Source organism: Lissotriton vulgaris, chromosome 5, assembly GCF_964263255.1.
Source record: "Lissotriton vulgaris chromosome 5, aLisVul1.2, whole genome shotgun sequence".
NCBI classification, from domain to species: Eukaryota; Metazoa; Chordata; class Amphibia; order Caudata; family Salamandridae; genus Lissotriton; species Lissotriton vulgaris.
This window is the reverse complement of record NC_141693.1, coordinates 61506708-61530407: the sequence shown is the minus strand read 5'-3', so window position 1 is coordinate 61530407 and position 23700 is coordinate 61506708. Positions and strand designations below refer to the sequence as shown.

The 23700-nt window shown below is 48.9% G+C and overlaps 1 protein-coding gene across 1 annotated transcript in view; it reads left to right on the top strand.

The window, feature by feature from the left end:
- The first annotated feature begins 270 nt into the window (after window positions 1–270).
- The window catches only part of LOC147710165 (E3 ubiquitin-protein ligase TRIM39-like), an 87245-nt gene continuing 63815 nt past the window's right edge, over window positions 271–23700 (top strand). Inside the window, exon 1 of the mRNA XM_086920857.1 lies at window positions 271–749. Within this exon, the coding sequence (XP_086776983.1) occupies window positions 333–749 (417 nt within the window). The 5' untranslated portion in view covers window positions 271–332. The remainder of the gene's footprint in view (window positions 750–23700) is intronic.

Here is a 23700-nt window from a genome sequence, read left to right as displayed (position 1 = left end):
AAACCAGACGTAGAATTGAAACGTTCAAAACCACACAGAGGATTTTATAGAAATCCATATTTAGGAGACCGCTCCCGGCACTAACAGAATCTGAGAACAAAACCAAATTGCTGAGAAAGGAGGGAAACCTCGAGTGAGATCACAGGCAGCAGAGGAGTCAGTTCTCATCTCTGCTCTGTGACTGTAACATGAACGCGGAAGTCCCGGCGCAGCCACAGTGAGGGGCAGACGCACAGACACACCCACTGCACCCAGAGAAGGACAGACGCACAGACACACCCACTGCACAAAGAGAAAGTGAAACTTACCTTCACTTCCGGCATTTCTGCATCATGGCGGCAGCAGCTCAGCTCGGGAACCTCCAGGAAGAGGCCACGTGTTCCATCTGTCTGGAATATTTTAAGGATCCGGTGATGATTATTGATTGCGGACACAACTTCTGCCGCTCCTGCATCACCCAGAGCTGGGAGGGAAGAGATGAAAACTTCCCCTGTCCGCAGTGCAGGGAAATATCTCGTAGGAAAAAACTCCGACCCAACAGACAACTGGGGAACATGGTGGAAATTGCAAAACAGCTTCATCTGCCCCCCGTGAAGCCCCCGGAGGAAAATCAATGCGAGAAACATGATGAGAAGCTGAGGCTGTTTTGTGCAGAGGATCAGAGGATGATATGCTGGGTCTGCCGGGAGTCCAAGGAGCATAAAACTCACTCAGCAAGTCCTATAGAGGAGGCTGCAGAGGAGCACAAGGTACGTTTGTGGATGTTCAGGGATCACAAAGTCACTTCGTGAGCCACACCAGGGGCAGTCAAAGATCACACACTGTCTGTGTGGGTGTTCAGAGATCACAAGTCACCATTTCTATAGGGTGGCCAGAAGGCTCCATGTCACTGGGACAACACATTTCCATTCCTGGATTTTGCTTTTTACATATCATTATCATCTGGTGTGTTGAAGCAATAGGGTCCAGTAAAGTGAACCAAAACTACACCTCCCACAATGCACTGATCTGTTAAATCAAAAGCCCAGAAATGGAAAAAGTTGTGTCCCCGTGGCATGGAGTCATCTGGTCTCCCTCCCTGTTTATGCCATTGAGGAGGCTGCTGAAAAGCACAGGGTGTGTCTGTGGGTGTTTATGGATCATAATGCCCCCGCGGGGCCCAAAGAGAGGTCTGTGCAAGGAGTGTATGTGGGTGTTTACGATTCACAAGTGAAGACAGTGTAAGTTCTACAGAGGAAGAAGCTGCAGAGGAGCACAAGGCACGTCTGTGGACGATCACGATTCACAAATGAATACACTTGTTAATTCTTTAAGAGGATACAATGTAAATTTAGGGGTGTTATGTGTCCTTAGCGAAGGCTGCTGAAAATACAAGGTATGTTTGTTTGTGTTTAGGGATTGTAAGTGAATCCACTCCATAAGGGCTTTATAAGAACCCGTAAAGAGCACACAGTGTGTCTGTCAGAGCGCTGGGATCATAGGCTGTATACTGTGAGCCACAGAGGCGGCTGCAGAGGATCAGAAGGGGTGTGTGTGGGTGTTTTGGGACCTTGCACTAGATTCAAAGGATTCCGTGTGGCAGTGCGGTGTGAGTTGTTAGTGTCAGAAGACTTGACGCGACAATGCAGGGTGTGGCGCACCGGCTCACAGGAGCAGAGACACAGCAGAAGAGCTGCAGCAATGCAGGGTGAAGCACACATGTCCACATGGTCATGGAACCACAGCAGAAGAGGTGCAGCAATACAGGGTGAAGCACACATGTCCACATGGTCATGGAACCACAGCAGAAGAGCTGCAGCAATGCAGGGTGAAGCACACATGTCCACATGGTCATGGAACCACAGCAGAAGAGGTGCAGCAATACAGGGTGAAGCACACATGTCCACATGGTCATGGAACCACAGCAGAAGAGGTGCAGCAATACAGGGTGAAGCACACATGTCCACATGGTCATGGAACCATAGCAGAAGAGGTGGTGCAATGCAGGGTGAAGCACACATGTCCACATGGTCATGGAACCACAGCAGAAGAGCTGCAGCAATGCAGGGTGAAGCACACATGTCCACATGGTCATGGAACCACAGCAGAAGAGGTGCAGCAATACAGGGTGAAGCACACATGTCCACATGGTCATGGAACCACAGCAGAAGAGGTGCAGCAATACAGGGTGAAGCACACATGTCCACATGGTCATAGAACCACAGCAGAAGAGCTGCAGCAATACTGGGTGAAGCACACATGTCCACATGGTCATGGAACCACAGCAGAAGAGCTGCAGCAATACTGGGTGAAGCACACATGTCCACATGGTCATGGAACCACAGCAGAAGAGCTGCAGCAATGCAGGGTGAAGCACACATGTCCACATGGTCATGGAACCACAGCAGAAGAGCTGCAGCAATGCAGGGTGAAGCACACATGTCCACATGGTCATGGAACCACAGCAGAAGAGCTGCAGCAATGCAGGGTGAAGCACACATGTCCACATGGTCATGGAACCACAGCAGAAGAGCTGCAGCAATGCAGGGTGAAGCACACATGTCCACATGGTCATGGAACCACAGCAGAAGAGGTGGTGCAATGCAGGGTGTGGCACACATGTCCACATGGTCATGGAACCACAGCAGAAGAGCTGCAGCAATGCAGGGTGAAGCACACATGTCCACATGGTCATGGAACCACAGCAGAAGAGCTGCAGCAATGCAGGGTGAAGCACACATGTCCACATGGTCATGGAACCACAGCAGAAGAGCTGCAGCAATGCAGGGTGAAGCACACATGTCCACATGGTCATGGAACCACAGCAGAAGAGGTGGTGCAATACAGTGTGTGGCACACAGGCTCATATTTATTTATTTATTTATTTATTTTGAAGGTTTTATATAGCGCGGACAAGATCCTTGCAGATATCGGAGCGCTTTCCAATCAGCAAAGCTAGTTATACATAACAATGAAAGAAGGAAAAATCACGAATAGCATAACAAATGAAAAGGAAATTCAATGGAGGAAAGATCACGCATGACATGAACAGTTCGTGTACAGGGGAAAAAGCGTAGAGTACATAACAGGAGCATCACAGTTAATAGAAAGTCCTGGGCTGAAAAATGAAATTAGGATGTTTAGTTGGATCCTTAACGAAGAGAGGAAAATTAGCAAGGGAACTATTGAATCTCAGAATAACTTAGACTGTAATAAGTGAGTTGTGCCATGAGAATTGCTTTAACTCCCTTTTTGAAAGAGATGGTAGAGGCATTCATTCTGATTTCTGATGGAAGAGTATTCCAAGTCCGAAAAGGACCGTTTATATGATTTCTTTAGGTCTCGCACCTGGCGACGCAGCGCGAATCGCTGCCGCCAGCGAGATCTATAGTTGTCGACTCTCCTTTAGGGCTAAAAAGGAGACAGGAGATGGGCACGCGCAGCTTGCTGGAATCGGATCGGGAGGCACGCATTCACCACAGTTACGCGCAGTACCCATCTCCTGCCTCCCTTGCAAACCTCCTGCAGTTAAGACTCCACGGCCCGTCAATGCGCCCCGAAGTGCTCCCTTCTGCTAGCACAGCACACCAGCACAATTGAGAAGGGCTCACCCACCCCACCGCCCCCCAGCACCCAGATCTGTCCCATCCGCTGGAGTCGCAGCTCTCCTTACCTGTGTAGGTCTCGCAAGTCCAGTCCCGAGGATCGCAGCTCGCGCCCGCGCCATGGCTGCTGGCGGCAGCGGGAGGCGCCACTGCGCCTCGTCGTTCCACCCGTGCGTCTTCCTGAGGCTCCGGCTCCCTCTCGGCTGCCCGCATGCCCCCCGCACAACTCCTTGCTCCGTCCCCAAATCTTTGCCCTCGCGCCCCAGCAGCCTCCAAGCCCAGGCGGCCGTGCCGCTGACGTCAGCCGCGCCGCTGACGTCAGCCACGCTCGTGCTCACGCAACTCCTGCTTGTTTTTTTGCCATCAAAGCCTCCGTATACCAGGCAGCCGATGGCTTGAAGTGCATGCTGGTAATGATTTTCCAGGGAGCCAGGTTATCTAAGGCCTGATTAATACACGTCATTAGTTGCCCATGTGCATTCTGGGGACAGGAGGTGAGTGCTGGTTTTTCCTGCTTCAGTGCTGCTGTGAACGTATTCGGTGTGATATGGGACCATTTACGAGCACTGCACTTCTTTTGGAGGTTGGGCTACTGTCAGGGGAGGTTCATAAATATCAAAAGGTACCATGTAATGTTGCCCTTTCTCTTAGATTAATTGTGAATTACTTAGGGATTTTTATAGCAAAAAAACGGAGGGGAAAACAACTTGTCACTCGCATTGTTTTCTGTGTGCATATTAACTATGAAGATTTCAGTAGGCAGCGGCCCTTAAGATTCTAACTGGTGTCGAAATATAACTAGGGCAAGAGGTCACATGTTGTGCAGACTAATTAGTCTAAAATGCAAAAAATATTACAGTATGTTGAAATCGCATTACGCGCAACACTTTTTAAAAATAAAGTACGTCGTTGATTGATGGCAGAATCAGTAAATGACAGAAGTGAACATTTGCATTTTACCCCTTCCTAATAGCCTGCCAGAGTCATTGTTTTTTTTAGGTGATACCCAGTTAAAACAAGCATTTGCAATACAATAGGTCTCGCATTTACGTGAGTTAAAGCTTTTGTAAGTGACAAAGCCTTTTATTTATGTTTTCAAAAAATGAAACATAAATAAAAGGCATTGTCATTTACAATGCCAATAGCTCAAACTCTCGTAATTGCGAGACCTATTGCATTGCAAATGCTTGTCTTTTTGAATCTTTGAGGTTTCAGTAGATGGCAATCTGCACTCTTTGAGGACCTTGACCCACCAGAGATTGTCAAACACAGCACAAGAGGTGCAGCAATGCAGGGTGTCGCACACACGGTCACATGGGCACAGACACAGCAGAAGAGGTGCAGCAAGGCAGGGTGTGGCACACACGGTCACATGGGCACAAACACAGCAGAAGAGGTGCAGCAACGCAGGGTGTGGCACACGGGCTCACAAGGTCGTCGGACACAACAGAAGGTGCAGAAGAGCTGCAGCAATGCACTATGACGCGCACAGGGTCACAAGGGCATCTGTGCAGATGACTCCCCAGGAGTGCACGGTTCATCAGACACAGAGGGACACGCAGGGTCCAGGCGCCAAACTCGCATCATCATTGGGCACAGAGTGAAGATCTCCTGTAGCTTTGGCTGCTTGAAGCTCGCTGGCTTCGGGGACCCCTCACAGGATGAATGACCGTCAGGCTGGGCTGCGATCACAGGCTCCCGGTCTGGGGGAGCTTAGAGTCTTCGACCTCCTCACCTCAAGGTGCAGAGCACTGGACTGGGCTCGGGGTGATCAGGACAAGCCCCCCCTATCCGGCTCCCACCCTCCTCACAGGCAGTCCACCGGATGCGGAAAGTAAGCACAGCGCCGCTTGTGCTAGCCTTTTTTATACCAATACAGAGTGGACTTTTCTGGGCAGCCAGTGGGAACGCTTTTAAGCTCTTTTTAATTGTTGTGATTTCTAATGCTTTTAATCTCATTTTAATTGTGTGATCTCCTTGAGTCTTTTAAAAATCAATATATTTTGCACCGTGCACTTTACCTGCTTGTTGGATCAACTCTCTAGTCCACCCGGGTTCTTCCCGTTTGATGCAGAGAGAGTTGGTTCGTTTGGATCTCGTTTGAGCCACTTCCGGCTGACTGCCATTTTGTGAGGTAATGATATAGTCTATTGGAGCTCAGCAGGCTACTATAAAAGATGGGCTAAACCCGGGCACGCAGCGAGTGCGCCGCTGGCGCAGCGAAGGCAAGCCAGTCTGTGCCAGTCCGCGCTCGGAACGCGCTCAGCGCCAGCCATGCTGCCGGTTTTAGGCCAGATATCTCTACTTTGAAGCCTACTATAAGTGTAGCTTAGAAACTTTAATGAAGCTACAATGGTAAGGTAGGACAAGTTCTAGACCATGTATTGACCCTTACCTAGCGTGGGACTGTGGCCTAACTATCCAGCACATCTCACTATCTAGCCGCTGATCTCTGGGCCCTCAATCCCAGCCAGTGTGCCTTTAAAAATGCAATTAAAAAATGTGTGAGATCGATATCTCTCGCTACAGATAAAGCCCTCCTCACGAAACGCAGCCATTCTTGGGCAGTAGTAAACTCCTACAAACAAGTATCCGCAGCTAAGTATTTATCCACCACTTTTTCACTCCATTTAAAACGCTGCTTTATCGCCCTAAGAATGGGGGACTGGCGCTTTCTTCAAAATCTACCCATCTGGCGCCGCACAGAGGGGGACACAACCTGTAGAGGATGTGGGTTAGCGATAGAATCAATTATGCACGTGGTCTGTATCTGCCCCACCTTTAATTCCCAACGCAGGTGCATGCTCAGGTTAGAATGGAACAGGTTGGGGGTCCGGACCTGCAGGCATGCCATCATTGCCGCTTTGTGCACGGACAATACTGTTTTAAATATAAAAATTGCCAAATTTATTCAACAAGCGTATCGCTACCTTAACATCAAGAAAACTGCCACGGCATTGCCACCGGTCCCACTGACTAATTAATGTTCTGTAACAGAATTCCCACTGACCAGGGGGCTAATAACACCAATCGAAACTCTGTCGTACGTACCCCCTACGGTTTGATTTTGCAATTGAATACGATGGGAGATGTTTGGGACACACCAGGTCACCTTTTATAAAACAGCTTAAATTCTTATTCATTTAATTTATTATTTTTTTTTTTTTTTTTTTTTTTTAATTCTTTTTAATGCTATTTATGTCTGTACGGGTTTCCCCTTTAAATCTTTTTTCTCACAAAACTGTACATAATGTGATTTGGGAAAAACTTTCAAATAAAGACACTGGATGTTGAGCTGGCGGGAAAAGAGCTGGGAGCTAGGTGGATTTTAACATAGCCAGCTGAATTTTTTCTACTCTTTCAATCATTTTTTATTTTTAAAACTGTACACAATGTGATTTGTGCAATCTTTTAAAGATATGTTTTATATCTAAATAAAGGAATTATTATTATTATATTATTATTATTACTATCTACCCAAACCCACATTACCACTAAGGCATATCCCAGGGGGGTATCATGTGCACTCATTAATGTGAGGTCCTTAATAACAATGCTATTGCATTTCGAGAGATTTTAGAAATCAATCAGATAGAGAGAGCCTTTATTACAGAGACTTGAGCAGATGCCTCCTTAAACCCGGATCTACTTTTGGCCTTACCAGCAGGTTTTAAAATTCATAAAGTAGATAGGGTAGGTAAAAAAGGCGGGGGATTGCCCTTATTCTCAAATCTAGCTTTAAATCTTTTATTAAAGCGAACATGGACAATAAGGACTGCTAAGTATTTGACTTTAAAATTGAACTATAAGATCAACCCACTTTTAATGGAATTTCACTCCATCGTCCGCCCAAATCAAAGGTCACTTTTTTAGATAACTTATGCTGCTTTTTAGCTCGCAAAGCTGAATACTACAATTTTACAGTGCTTGGAGATTTTAACTTCCATCTGGAAGATGTCGCTGATCCACATACAAAAGCTCCCTTAGATCAGAAAGATAGCGCAGGGATGTGTCAACTTGTGAAGGGTTCGACTCCAAGCGCTGGACCCTGTTATGATGAGATTTTTTCAGACAACTCCCATCTAAGTTGGACTGGAGCTTTGCCTATGATCTGGTCGGATCATAAGGCAGTCCTATTTGATATATGATTGCCACAAAAAATCATTTTAAAGTTCCCAGAGAACCTTATGTTAGTCGCCCCTGGAAGAAAGTAGAAGCTAGACCTTTAAATCCTCTTCTTTTAGAAACTCTACCTCATTTGTCTACTGACTCTGATCAGGCCACAGCCCAATACCATTCCTGGCTTGATTCAGGTATGACACAATTAGCCCCCCTCAAACAGTGTCAACGTTCCAGCAGGACACCTTCAGACCCATGGTTTAATGACATGCTGAAAGCTCAGAAACAACTATGTCATAAACTAGAGAACAATGGAGACTTGAAGATAATGCAAGTACTCGAATGTAATATAAATTGTCTCTTCAAACCTACAAGAAACTTATCTTCCAATCCAGACAAAAGCCTACAGAATAATGTTTTCGCTCCCGTCCAACACATCGCCTGCCCAACTTAGGCTGGAATTTGTATTGCAAAAACAAGCTCTTGCGAGACAGGGAGCTTATATCATTTGCTGCCATAAACTTCACTCGGCCACTACCAGCACTCTAAATTCGTTGCTATGGCAAGATATTCAAGGCAGGGACATATCTCAGGCATGATCTTACCTGAAGGCAGCCCTGGGGGCCACCAATCTAACTGCGATCTGGGACATGCAACTTGGGCACAACCCATTAAAAAAACGAGACTGGAAAACTATCAAATCTCTATCCTTACTTGAGGATAAGGCCACATTCGCCAAGAGAAACCATGCATGGATGACACTAAACTCGTATAAATTGCTGACACCACAATCATACTTCAGTCAGGGTTATCCTAAGGCCACAAAACTGAAGCTCTTGAAATACAGACTAGGGGTTTTGTCCAGTAGAGAGCATCTTCCACCATGGCTCAGGAGCAACGGCAACAAACTTTGTCCGTTTTGCAACACAGACAAGGGCGATATACTTCACATGACCTGTCTTTGCGAAGAGCTACGGCCAGCTCGCCAACAGCTCTTAAAGGACCAGTTCAAGCAGCTAGGGACTCGCACTAGAAGTCAAGCGGTGCTCGCCTACCTGAATCCTTCGAATACGATACTGAACTGTAGATATGTTAAGTTCCTTGCAATGATCGAGCAAAAACTGTCCAAAAAAAACCTCTCGATCGTTGACATAGGCAACAAGTAGGTGGTCAACAGGACTCAAGGGAATATGCTGCCCGCCTTAAGATAAATGCTCCTGGACAATCAGACTGGGTCTTTTAGTGTAAGCTTTTTTAATGATGATTATAATGAACAAACTTTTATGATATTTAAAACTTCTTTTGTAAAATGTTTTGCACTGGTTTTAACTAACTATGCATAATAAACTTAAACTTAAATCCTACAAGAAACTTATCCTCAGGGAAAAGGCCTCATACTTCTCTGAGAAAATTATAGCGGGCGACAGTTACCCTAAAGCTTTGTTTACTACGGTAAAGAAACTGACAAAGCTGCCAGCTGCTCCCGATATCAGTCAGGAATTCTGCAACCTCTTAGCAGAGTTCTTCCAGCACAAGGTCAAGTCTGTTTTTGGCTCATTTGTGCTGCAGGATAAGCGCCTGGCTCAGACTCCGGCCGAACTCAATAAGATTCAATCTATATCTCATGATAAGACACAAGATACATTTGAATTAGCTACCCCTCTCTTTACTACTATGACAATTGAACATACTTCTAAACTCATTGCTGTAACTAAATCTGGCTCCCCATCAGATCCATTCCCCCCTAAAATGTTGCATACTTCTCCTGAAGTTATAGCTATTCCATTAATAGTGATTTTTAATACAATGTTCACAACGGGGTACTTCCCAATGGAATGGAAGAAAGCCTCCATACTTTCTTTACTAAAGAAACCCAACTTGAACGCTAAGAAGACTCTCAATTATAGACAGTGTCGAGACTTCTGTTTCCTGCTAAAGTCATCGAGAAGGCGATAAATGTTGAACTATCTTCATTTATCAATGATAATGCTATTCTGGATCCCTTCTTATTAGGATTCCGTGCTTACCATAGCACAGAGCTGGCTCTAATCACTGCTTCGGAGGAACTCAGGCAGATTTTAGACAGTGATGGAGCGCAGCTCTGATCCTCCTGGACCTGTCAGCGGCCTTCGATACTGTCAATCATGGGCAGCTGTGGGACCGGTTGACCTCCATCGGGATCAGGGATAAGGCAATGTCCCTACCGTGCTCCTTCCTGTCTGAACGGTCTCAAGAAGTGGCATTGGGGAACGTTGTCTCACCCTCCTTCAGGCTGCCCTGAGGAGATCCTCAGGGTTCTCCTTTGAGTCCAACACTTTTTAACCTCGACGTCACCCCCATTGCCAGGCTGGTAAAAATGTATGGATTTTTCCTCGTGTCGACACTCATATTGTCGTCTCGCTGAGCAGTCCTTCCAGCCAGACGGCGATTAATTTTCACGACTGTATGAGCCCTATAGCTAATTGGATGACAGACGTTTATCTGAAGCTAAACTCACCCAAGACCGATGTTTTGGTGCTGGGGAACAATCCATCATTTTGGACAGATAGCTGGTGGCCGGTCCAACTTGGCTCCTTACCTAAACCACAGCTCAAAGCCAATCATTTAACACTCCTGATGTAAGGTCTTGTCAGGGGGCTCGTGGTACAGGCCTCCTGCACATGAAGATAATCCGGGCCAGGAAGCAGTTTGTCACAGGGATCCTGTGCCAAAACCTTTGACCCTACTGTTTACGCTCTCAATCTGACTGCTGACATCCTGCCATGCACCCTGCATGGGGTCGGTCCCACCTCTCCTGGTCTGGCTGTCTTTTCCTTGTTTCAGACTCTGCATCAGCATGCTGCCTGCTCTCTCGCTAATCCTGCCTTTTCCCAGTTGCAGCCCTGTATAAGGTTTGTGCCTGTTCCCTGTTGCAGATCCGGTAAAGGACTGGTGTCTTCTCTCTCGTTCTGGCAGCTTGCTTGTCACAGACCCCTGTGTGAGTGTGTTGCCTGTTTTCTATTGCAGACCCCGTAAGAGGCTGGCGTCTGATTCCTGCTTCTGAACTTGTAAAGGGCTGGAACCTGGTCTGACTCCTGTCATGGACCCTGAAAGGGCTTGATGTCTCCCCTCTGTCTCTCTGGCTGCCTCTTTCTTACCGTCTACTCTGTATGGTGCCTGCTGTGACCGGGTCTGGTGGCTCAGTGGACTAAAGCAGCCACTGCAGGGGCCTGTGTTTGACCTCCTGGTCACAGGTTCAAATCCCAGCGGGTCCACTCAGCCTTGAGACCCTCTGGGTAGGTAGTGCGCTATATAAATTCTCTGACTTGACTTGACTTGACTTTCATCCATCTGAAGATAAAATGAGTACCATTGAGTTGGGTAACAATAAACATCTGTTATTCAGCGCCAGGACACCTATGGGTAATCATGCGCTTTACAAATACACCTGTTATGTTATGTTATGCTGTCTGTTTTTTCTCACAGACCCTGTATAAGGCTGGCACCTGCTGTCTTGCTCTGCCTTTCTGTTCTCTGTCGGAGATCCTTTAGGAGTCTGGTACACGCTCTCTCAATATGTCTGTTCTCTGTCACCGACCCCATAGGAGGCTGGTACCCGCTACCTTCCTGTGACTGTTCGCTGCCACAGTTTGTGTCAACATTTGGTGCCCCCTTTCTCGTTTTGGTTGTGTGTTCTCTGTTGCAGACCCTTCCTGGGGTTTGGGCCTGCACTCTTCCTGTGTCTGTTTTCTGCCACAGACCCTGCCTGGGGTTGGTGCCTGCACTCTTCTTGTGTCTGTTTTCTGTCACAGACCCTGCCTGGGGTTGGGGCCTGCACTGTCCTGTGTCTGATTTCTGTCACAGACCCTGCCTAGGGTTGGGGCCTGCATTCTTCCTGTGTCTGTTTTCTGTCACAGACTGTAATCATTTATTTGGTTATCTGTTCTCTCACAGACCCTAAATGTGACTGGCACCTGTATAGGACAAGGTCTTAATATAGTTAATCAGCCGTGATGGTCTAGATGTAACATATTTAAGAAAAATTTGGATATGTGTGGCCAGAATTTATAATCTGAACATCTGTTACTGGATGCTGACAGTTTCAAAATATATTCTCAGTACTTACAGCCTGGATACAAAGCGCAAACTGAGGGGATGGCCCCTGGGAAGATACAGATGTTGGGGAAGGTCAAGGGTGGGCGGTCGGGTCAGGGATAATACTCATTGGAGAGATGGGTCTTCAACATTTTCCTAGCTTGGGGGAGGGTTGGAGCTTATTCCACTTTGATACGGATGCTGTTCCAGAACCTGGGAGCATAAACGGAGAAGGCTTGCCTTCTGGGTTTTTCTTCGTACAGGTTTTTGTCTTGAGTCTGGTGATATCCTCGCTCCTTGTCAGATGTCGTTCCTTGAACAAGTATAGTTTGTCTGCCAGCTAAGCTGGGGTCTTGTTATCGAGCACTTATGCGATGCAGCTGGCCATGAAGATGATCTGAGCTGGAAGGAACAGTTAGTATAGGTCTTTTTTTGTATTTTACACCCACGTGAGAATTCAAATACACCAATATTTAGTAAGCAAGAGCAGCAGAGCTGTACATCTATATCTATACTACTATTATAAAGAGAGAACTGGGAACCTTTGAGGCGGGTAAACTCTGGAACCACAGCGCCAATCCAAACACCCAATACATCATTGGAATTGTCAGGGTAAGCAGATGGACATAGGCTATATACCAAAAAAATATATATGTTAGAAGGGCAAAGTACATTCTTTGCCAAAGTAGTCCCTTGGAATTAGCGCCATCTCTGAGGTGGGCGTGTGCGCTAACGACGTTTGTGCTGACATCACGTGTCGGACATTTTGGTAAAGTAAACATGTCGGCCAGGAGCCAAGAGCGGCTAGGAGCGCGAGGAGGAGCGGCCAGGAGCGCGGAACCGACACCCTGCGAGGTCCGACATGCCCAGAGGTAGGAGCGGCCAGGAGCGCGGGGAGGAGCGGCCGGGAGCACGGAACCGACACCCTGCGAGGTCTGACATGCCCAGAGGTAGGAGCGGCCAGGAGCGCGAGGAGAAGCGGCCAGGAGCGCGGAACCGTCACCCGACATCTACATGCCCAGGGGTGCAAGAATGCTGCTAGAGTGCCCATGTCCGGGGTGCGCGATGCTGGTGAGCGGGGAGGAGCGGCCACGAGCATGGAACTGACACCCGACATCGAGATGCCCATAGGTGCAAGAATGCTGCTAAAGCAGGGGTGTAACACAAGCCCCCGCAGGGCCCCGCGCTCCTCACTAATACATTGATGTATGATTTTAAAATTATGGACGGTCCCGCCCCGGCCGGGGCCCGTGAGGCTGGCAGCAGGAATGGTGCGGGGCCCCTGCCGGGGCCCGTGAGGCTGGCAGCGGCTGAGGCTGAGCGGCTCTGAGTCTGACTGCTGCTCTGCCTCTTGAGCCTGCCTGACTGGAATGCAGTGTGTGTGGGGGGATGGGCTGGCAGCACTGCACAGGAATGGTGCGCGGGCAGCGTGAGGCTAGCAGCGGCTGAGGCTGAGCGGGACTACTGCTTGAGCTGCTCAGCTGCGCACTGAGGAATGGTGCGGCCGTGCGGGGCCCGTGAGTGAGGCTGGTCATGAATATGCACTTTGCAAGGCCCCTATTTGTGCAACAGACTCATAGCAAATTGAGTTTCAATTCAAAGGCATGTCGGTCGGTATGCAAACTGCACATAGTGGTTTGCAAAGGGGTCTTAGGAAATCGGTTCCAGTGTAAAGTTGGTACCCAGAGTATGTTCCGACTCGGGGAAAGAATAATGCATCATTGTCCGGGCCTGTTTGACTTCTACAAAATATAGCATCCTTCTTCACTGACCTCTAAATGGTGAAGAAGCCGAAAGAAGCTTAGAAGAGTTCTTCAGGAAGCTGGGCAGACGAAAGAGAGAAACATGCCCACACCCCACCCATGAACGAAATGAGTTCACCCAAGTTGGAAAAAAACAGTTATTGCCCAATTAATTCAGCAAAAAGACTCGAGTGATCAAGCTTAAAAATAAACACGATAAGGTTGATTTTGAGCGGGCAGCGTTATTCAGTGTAAACCAGGGAACAGAAGCGAACACCCGAGGCTGGTGCTGAACTTAACATTGGCAGTCGTTTGAGCCCCGCACTTCATGAACAGGATTGCTACAGGGCCAAATCGGCTGGCATCACTGCAGGAATGGTGCGGGGCCCCGGCCGGGGCCCGTGAGTGAGGCTGGCACTGCAGCAGCAGCACTGCAGGAATGGTGCGGGCCCCGGCCAGGGCCCGTGATGTGAGGCTGGCACTGCAGCAGCAGCACTGCAGGAATGGTGCGGGGCCCCGGCCGGGGCCCGTGAAGTGAGGCTGGCACTGCAACAGCAGCACATCAGGAATGGTGCGGGCCCCGGCCGGGGCCCATGAAGGGAGGCTGGCACTGCAGCAGCAGCACTGCAGGAATGGTGCGGGGCCCCGGCCGGGGCCCGTGAAGTGAGGCTGGCACTGCAACAGCAGCACATCAGGAATGGTGCGGGCCCCGGCCGGGGCCCATGAAGGGAGGCTGGCACTGCAGCAGCAGCACTGCAGGAATGGTGCGGGGCCCCTACCGGGGCCTGTGAAGTGAGGCTGGCACTGCTGCAGCAGCACTGCAGGAATGGTGCGGGCCCCAGCCGGGGCCCGTGAAGTGAGGCTGGCACTGCAGCAGCAGCACTGCAGGAATGGGGCGGGCCCCGGCTGGGGCCCGTGAAGTAAGGCTCGCACTGCTGCAGCAGCACTGCAGGAATGGTGCGGGGCTCGGTCAACGTCGGGACGGGCTGCTAGTCTGTAGGAATTTAAAAATATCCCTGTTTGGCAAGTAAGACATCTCCTGCAGTTCTGCGAATGAGCATAGCGGATTGTCATTAAATAGATCTCCTGTTGAATCAATACCCTTCGGTTTCCACCTTTCCATCACTGAGTCTTGAAAATTAGTAGATAATAAGGCGGCCACAGAGACTGGAGTGTAAAAGTTTATTTTAGGAATCACCAGTCGTTGTTTAGGCTGAGACCATATTTTCATTTTCATATTTCACATTTCCATATTTTCTTCATTATTGCTCCTGCAGACTTTAAAGTTGTAGTTTTTGTGAGACGTTAGCCTGGCATATGATGTCCACTAGTTCTAGTGGGCACCTTGCACCAGCCTAATCGACCCTTATTGATGGTGGTTGTAAAGTCAACCTTATAGAAAGCCATCCTAGTGGTAGCATGGACCAACAGTCATCAGGCTAAGACTTCACAGAGCGTATTAAGCAAGTTGTTTTATCAATTATAATCCCTTGAGTACCAAATGAAAGGACACCACACAAGGTAATATATGTATTTAATCTAAACTCAACTCTCTGCACTCTTTATGAGATCAGAGGTCAAAGTACATTACAAGAATCTCAATTAGCATACAATAAGTTGCACAAATACAGTTATGCCCTAGGGGCCTCTCAAACCATATACTAAAGTAGTGGTATAAGAACCACGTGAGGAATCAAAAGTAGGCCTGGGGCATGTGGAATCGCTGGGGCTACTCTAAGCAACCAAAGGTTAGGAAGTAGGAGGCCCACAGGAGACACGTGCAGTGTCTAAACACAGCCGTGGGTTACCATTGACTTTCTAAGGTGAACGAAGGAGTTACAAATATACAATTTAAGGACACTTCCGGATGGAGTTGGATAGAACCCTTTAAAACTAGGACACTTCGAGAGTCAAGACCCACGGGAGCGCCGGAGTACTCGTGTTACCTCACCCAGGGAAGCCGGGTGCATAGGTGCCTTTTCGTGTCGGGTTTCGTCGTCGTTTTAAATGGAGAGCTGCAAAGAAGTGCTGCAGGCGACCAGAGTAAAAGTGTCTGGGTGGATCCAAGGGTGGATCAAAGATCTGAAGAACCTGAAAGCAGAGGGGACAGAGTCTGGGTCACTAGCCAGTGACCAGGAAGGAACCAGGCGATGTCGGGTGCTTTCGGGTGCAGACGGTGAGCTTGTAGTAAATAAAGTGCAAAGTGACAATAAATAAGCACCTCTAATATTTTAAGGCAGACTTGACCATTGAGTTTCATCTAAACATTTTATTGAAATAAAAAAACATTGTGCAGAATATCCTGATACAAATTCAACCAGTAACTTCCATCTGAATACATCATTAAATAAATAAATAATTTAAATGTCATATGCAGTGCGGTAAAGCACTATGTGGCCATAAAAACATATTTAATAACCTTTAACAGGTTGAACCAATGGAAGACATATAATCTCCAATTAGGGCTCCCGGTTTTATGGTATTTATTTTTTTACCACTTCCGTCTGTATTTATCCATATTTATTTTTTGCTAATTTTATCTATATTTATTTTTGTTTTTGTGGAAAAAGTAAGCTGAAATTAGTATTTTTCCATATTTATTTAACCTATAAATGTGCATTCATGCTTGAATGTCGGTCAGGTTTCAGTGCTGTAAACACCAGAAGATAAATCAATGCACTTTTATGAAAATATGCAAATTTCAGTTTCAACCTTGTGCTTATTAACTGCTGTTAAAACCTCTTTACTAAAATTATTTTCTTTTCTAACTCCCCTATCTATCAATCTACACATCTATTGGCCTGGCAGTCATGGCAGACGGTATTTAGAATTACTCAAAATGCAACCCAATTTCCGTTTTTATCCACATTTAAAAATAAATACAGACAAGAAAATGAATGTTTTCTGTCTGTATTTATCTGTAAAAATCAGTAAAAACGGAAAACTGGGAGCCCTATCTATACTACTATTATAAAGAGAAAACTGGGAACCTTTAAGGCGGGTAAACTCGGGAACCACAGCGCCAATTCAAACACCCAGTACATCATTGGAATTGTCAGGGTAAGCAGATGGACATAGGCTATATACCAAAAAAATATATATGTTAGAAGGGCAAAGTACGTTCTTTGCCAAAGTAGTCCCTTGGAAGTAGCGCCATCTCTGAGGTGGGCGTGTGCGCTATCGACGTTCGTGCTGACATCAAGGGTCGGACATTTTGGTAAAGTAAACAGGTCGGCCAAGAGCGGCCAGGAGCGCGAGGAGGAGCTGCCAGGAGCGCGGAACCGACACCCTGCGAGGTCCGACATGCCCAGAGGTAGGAGCGGCCAGGAGCGCGGGGAGGAGCGGCCGGGAGCACGGAGCAGCACATCAGGAATGGTGTGGGGCCCCTGCAGGGGCCCGTGAAGTGAGGCCGGCACTGCAGCAGCAGCACTGCAGGAATGGTGCGGGGCCTGGGCCCGTGAGTGAGGCTGGCACTGCAGCAGCAGTACTGCAGGAATGGTGCGGGGCCCCGGCCGGGGCCCGTGAAGTGAGGCTGGCACTGCAACAGCAGCACATCAAGAATGGTGCGGGGCCCCGGCCGGGGCCCGTGAAGTGAGGCTGGCACTGCAGAAGCAGCACTGTAGGAATGGTGCGGGGACCCGGCCGGGGCCCGTGAAGTGAGGCTGGCACTGCAGGAATGGTGTGGGGCCCCGGCCGGGGCCTGTGAAGTGAGGTTGGCACTGCAGCAGCAGCACTGCAGGAATGGTGCGGGGCCCCGGCCGGAGCCCTTGAAGTGAGGTTGGCACTGCTGCAGCAGCACTGCAGGAATGGTGCGGGCCCCGGCCGGGGCCCGTGAAGTGAGGCTGGCACTGCTGCAGCAGCACTGCAGGAGTGGTGCGGGGCCCCGGATAGGGCCCGTGAAGTGAGGCTGGCACTGCTGCAGCAGCACTGCAGGAATGGTGCAGGGCCCCGGCCGGCGCCCGTGAGTGAGGCTGGCACTGCTGCAGCAGCACTGCAGGAGTGGTGCGGGGCCCCGGATAGGGCCCGTGAAGTGAGGCTGGCACTGCTGCAGCAGCACTGCAGGAATGGTGCAGGGCCCCGGCCGGCGCCCGTGAGTGAGGCTGGCACTGCAGCAGCAGCACTGCAGGAGTGGTGCGGGCCCCAGCCGGGGCCAGTGAGTGATGCTGGCACTGCAGCAGCAGCACTGCAGAAATGGTGCGAGGCCCCGGCAGGGGCCCGTGAGTGAGGCTGGCACTGCAGCAGCAACACTGCAGGAATGGTGCGGGGCCCGTGAAGTGAGGCTGGCACTGCAGCAGCAGCACTGCAGGAATGGTGCGGGCCCCGGCCGGGGCCCGTGAAGTGAGGCTGGCACTGCTGCAGCAGCACTGCAGGAATGGTGCGGGGCCCCGGATGGGGCCCGTGAAGTGAGGTTGGCACTGCAGCATCAGCACTGCAGGAATGGTGCGAGGCCCCGGCCGGGGCCCGTGAGGGAGGCTGGCACTGCAGCAGCAGCACTGCAGGAATGGTGCGGGCCCCGGCCGGGGCCCGTGAAGTGAGGCTGGCACTGCAGCAGCAGCACTGCAGGAATGGTGCGGGGCCCCGGCCGGGGCCCGTGAAGTGAGGTTGGCACTGCAGCAGCAGCACTGCAGGAATGGTGCGGGCCCCGGCCGGGGCCCGTGAAGTGAGGCTGGCACTGCAGCATCTGCACTGCAGGAATGGCGCGGGGCCCCGGACAACGTCGGGACGGGCTGCTAGTCTCCAATAAAGAGCTGGGCCAATAAACTTTCATCTAGGTAGACTAATATATAACGTTGGTGGCTGCCCCAATGATAGGGATCTTCTCTATTGCATTTAATTCATTTTTCATTTTTAATAAAAAATTCCTAATCTGTAGGAATTAAAAAATATCCCTGTTTGGCAAGTCAGACATCTCCTGCAGTTCTGCGAATGAGCATAGCGGATTGTCATTAAATAGATCTCCTGTTGAATCAATACCCTTCGGTTTCCACCTTTCCATCACTGAGTCTTGAAAATGAGTGGATAATAGGGAGGCCACAGAGACTGGAGTGTAAAAGTTTATTTTAGGAATCACCAGTCGTTGTTTAGGCTGAGACCATATTTTCATTTTCATATTTCACATTTCCATATTTTCTTCATTATTGCTCCTGCAGACTTTAAAGTTGTAGTTTTTGTGAGAAGTTAGCCTGGCATATGATGTCCACTAGTTCTAGTGGGCACCTTGCACCAGCCTAATCGACCCTTATTGATGGTGGTTGTAAAGTCAACCTTATAGAAAGCCATCCTAGTGGTAGCATGGACCAACAGTCATCAGGCTAAGACTTCAGAGAGCGTATTAAGCAAGTTGTTTTATCAATTATAATCCCTTGAGTACCAAATGAAAGGACACCACACAAGGTAATATATGTATTTAATCTAAACTCAACTCTCTGCACTCTTTATGAGATCAGAAGTCAAAGTACATTACAATAATCTCAATTAGCACACGATAAGTTGCACAAATACAGTTATGCCCTAGGGGCCTCTCAAACCATATACTAAAGTAGTGGTATAAGAACCATGTGAGGAATCGAAAGCAGGCCTGGGGCCTGTGGAATCGTTGGGGCTACTCTAAACAACCAAAGGTTAGGAAGTATGAGGCCAACGGGAGACGCGTGCAGTGTCTAAACACAGCCGCGGGTTACCATTGACTTTCTAAGGTGAACGAAGGAGTTACAAATGTACAATTTAAGGACACTTCCGGATGGAGTTGGATGGAACCCTTTAAAACTAGGACACTTCGAGAGTCAAGACCCACGGGAGCACCGAAGTACTCGTTTTACCTTACCCAGGGAAGCCGGTGCATAAGTGCCTTTTCGTGTCGGGTTTCGTTGTCAATTTCAATGGAGAGCTGCAAAGAAGTGCTGCAGGCGACCAGAGGAATAGTGTCCGGGTGGATCCAAGGGTGGATCGAAAATCTGAAGAACCTGAAAGATGAGGGGACAGAGTCTGGGTCACTAGCCAGTGACCAGGAAGGTACCAGGAAGGAACCAGGCGATGTTGGGTGCTTTCGGGTGAAGACAGTGAGCTTGTCTCTTCAGACATGTGGTCCAGGAGGCATCGACGATGACCAGGCACTGGATTCGAGCTGTCCCACGATGGATCTAGTTGTCTGCGGTGTCGGTATCCGGATTGGACCCAACAAGCCTTGGTAACCGCAACACACTCAGAATGTTGAGATGAGCTCTGTTGCAGACCAGCAAGGTCTGTGGGGCTTCTCCTTTGTAGGGAAGCTGGAGCAACCAGGAAAGCAAGTTTACTTCAAAAGAAAGTCTTCCAGGGGCTCACTAGCCAATGGACTCGCGGGGCCCACGGAACACTCGTGGAGTGTGGGGGCCTGTGCTTCGGTGCAAATGGTGCTCGGGGCTGGGGCTTCAAGTACCCCAATGCACAACTGCGAGAAACCTCGGGAGTCGATGCAATTAGCAAAATGCAGAATGTCCTGGAGTTCCGGTCCCACGTCTCTCGTGACCGCCATGTATCACAGCTTTGCTGTAAGCGAAGGTCGGGGTCAGAGATGTCTGGAATTCCATGTCCAGAGTCGCAGTCTCTTCGGGATCGGGCGGGAGCCTCAAAACTGCAGACCAGCAAAGTTGCTGTTGGTGCCTGTTTGAACAGGGTGGTCACTTCTTGACCACAAGGGAGATGTCTTCCGTCTTCAAGTCGAAATGGAACGTCGAAGGTCCAGGATTCGTATCAAAGTTTTGTCCAGGGTAACCTAAAGTCCTAGGGACCCAGCTCCTATACTTATACTAAGTTTGGGTGCTGGACTACCTGAAAGGTTCCTCCTATGGGTAGACCAGAGAAGATAGTGGTTACACCCCCTTCCCTTCGTCCAGTCCAGTTTCGCGCCAGAGCTGGGGTTGAGCGCCCCAGCAACCGGTTTGGACTGGACGATGCATGGAGCACCTTGTGTGCCCCACGCAGTGTCTGAAAAAGCATTCCCTGAATGCAACCCTCCCTGCCCCAATACACTAACTCTGTCTGGAGAGGTGCTGGTACCTCCCCTGACAGGAAACCTATTGTCCAGGCCTCCCCTGCTGGAGTTTCGTCCAGCAGCGGGAGGTCAGACTCGTGTCTGTGGCAGTGGCATCCATTTTGTGATGCCAGGGCTCTGTTTAACTTCAACCAGGTAAACCAGTAACTACATGTCTTCTCCCTCTAGAAGGGTGGAATGCTACCCCCGCCGCCAGGACTGGCGTGGGGGTAGTATTCCAAAGTGTTTGACACCTTACACAACATGTTTCGATAAATCCAAACCAAAGTTAGCATTAACCGTGAGGATTATAATGCACTTAAGAGTATATGGTATGGCTATATCAAAGAACAGCTATAAGGAGATGGTTACGAAAGCTGCAGAGGGGATCAGCTTATGCTAGGGCACCCTCTCACATAAAACCAAGCACTCTGCCTCCAGGATTGTCAAGGCTGCCATAGGAGTGTTTTATAGGTGTATATGTGTCTATATAGGTATATGGATATTGGTATACTATATCGTAGTAAGGGGTGATTACACCACCTTACCCAGGCTGTGCGAACAGACCTGTAGTGTTAGTTTGGAGGGCCAGCCAGGGGTGGCATAATGCATGCTGCAGCCCCTGTTAGGCCTTGGATGCACCTATGCAGTGGGTACCTATGGTGCGCTGTAAAGGGGCTCACAAAGGTGACCCAATACCCAATCTGGTATGTACCTAAAGTACATGGAGTCAATTTTATAGTGAAAGCAGATAGACTGGGGCTGTGATTAGCAGAGTCCCAGTCCAACTAAATTGAAAACCAGAAAACACCAGGCAAAAAGGGGGGGCAACCATATGGTCAGATTTCCACCTTTCTACAGTTTTTTTTCCCAGCGCCAGAGTTCCCAGGTGACTCTCCTCCATCCTCCCCTAGCTTTCTTGCAGCACTCTGGCTCTGCAGTCCTGTATCCACAGCGGGTGCTCGTCTGGTGCCTCAACCCCACCTGGGTTTTAGCGGATTTCGGCAGCATCTTTGATGTACACTGTCTCAGCGAGGGGCGTCCCGCTTTCAGAGAAACCCCGCGCACAGCTCCACGAACAAGCAACCAGGCAGCGCGGTGAGACGGTGTAACACATCTCGATGTTTGTCTGTCTGTGACCCGCGGAAGAGCAGCAATAGAGGACACAGCAGCAAGCCTCCCGGCATGCTCCGACTCGAGTCCAGGACAGTCAGTCGCGAGGAGCGTTGATCGTCCATGATCACACGGCCGATATCTTCCCCCTGTTATCGGCTCTAGTGTAGGTCTTTTAATGTGGAGGTGATATGATTTCTTCAAGCCCTTGATGAGCTGCGCCGCTTCATGTATGCTGCCTTTCAGGGGTGCCTAGGGTGATGTTAAGAAGACCATTGACCAGGGCCTTGTCCCCACCCCCATGGGAGAGGCCTTATACGTTTGTTCTGATTTTAAGTCATCTTCCAGGAGAAACAACTTCTTCAAGATACGACATTGGAATCAAGCTTTCTTGGCATTCTTTGTCATTCATTCAGTGTGTTGCTTGAATGAGAGGTCTGTGTCGAGGGGGGGGGGGGCGGAGGGGGTGAGGGGGGGGGGGAAACCAATAGGTTTACGTTGGAGACCCAGGCTTAAGTCTGTAGCTGTTCTGAGCTGGTGGCAGACAGGAAGAGTTCAGTCTTTTTGGGGTTTAACTTTAATACATTAGTTGACATCCAAGACTGGATGAGATCAGGGCAGATTTGAGGATGTCGTTGGGTGAGGATATTTAAGGTAGAGTTGAGCATCATCTGCATATTGATGGATCTTGATGCTGCTGTCTGTAAGGATCAGAGAGATCCCTTGTAGAGGTTAAAGATGAAGAGAGAAAGGATGGCGCCCTGAGGTACTCTGCAGGAGACACACAGTTTATGTGATCGTGTGGAACCTATTTGCATGAACTGGTGTCAGCTGGTGAGGTAGGATGTGAAACCGTGTCTTAAAATCCCCTCATGTTTTTTGTGTGTTGATCGGGGCCAGCTGGTCGCCTGTGTCGAAGGCTGCAGAGATCCAGGAGGTCAGGGGTCGTTCTTGTCGTTGAGGAGGAGGGTGTTGACGACTTTTTGGAGTGTGGCTGTGTCAGGGCTCCATACACAGTTATTGTGTTATTAAAACTTGTTAGCTTTGATATTTTCCCTTGGTTGTGTGTTGTTTTGGAATGTTTGATAATGTCTCTAGGACAATGTTTCTTCTTTAGTGTCAAGTCCATCTGTTTCCATGCTTTAGGCATAAAGTGTGCACAATGTCAGGTAGCAGTAAGTGCCAGTGATGAAGCTTGTTTCCATGGACCAGGGATTCTGATCCTTCTAGGCAAGAACCGGTACAACAAGCATTACAATGCAATAGGTCTCGCAGTTACATTATTTGAGCTATTGACATTGTAAATTACATAGTTTTTTTATTTTGTTTATCTTCTGTAAAGCATAAAAGGCATTTGCTATTGACTATTAACATTGCAAATGACAATGCCTTTTATTTTTGTTTTTAAAACATAAGTAAAGCTTAAACTCGCGTAACTGCGAGACCTATAACATTGCAAATGCTTCTTTTAGAGAAGTGCAAGGCAAAATTAGAGGGGTTTGGGGGCACCAGTATTTCGATTGCATAAAGGCTATGTGGTTAAGATAATCGATCAAGAGGGGTGCTTTCCAACGATCAACTAAGGTGAATGAGGGGGTATAGGTTACTGGTGACATTCACAAAAGAGCACAGAGCACCAATCACTCAGATTCCTGGGATGGATTTATGATTGAATGCGTTTTGAATTATGTGAAGTACCTGAATATATTTTCCGGATTAGAAGTGTTGTGTAACCTGAGGGATAGCTCTGCTGTGAGACTAAGGCAGGAGAGGGGAGCTGGGCCAGGGGCATGTCTGCTCCACTAGATGAAATGAGAACGCGTAACCTGAGAGATAGCTCTGCTGTCGGAGCCAGCAAGACTGGAGGAAAGAGGCTGTGTAGCCTGAGGGATAGCTCTGCTGTGAGACTAAGACTGGAGGAAGAGGCTGTGTAACCCTAGGGATAGCTATACTGTGAGACTAGGGCAGGAGAGGGGAGCTGGGCCAGGGGCATGCCTGCTCCACTAGATGAAATGAGGATGAGTAACATGAGCGATAGCTCTGCTGTCGGTGCCTG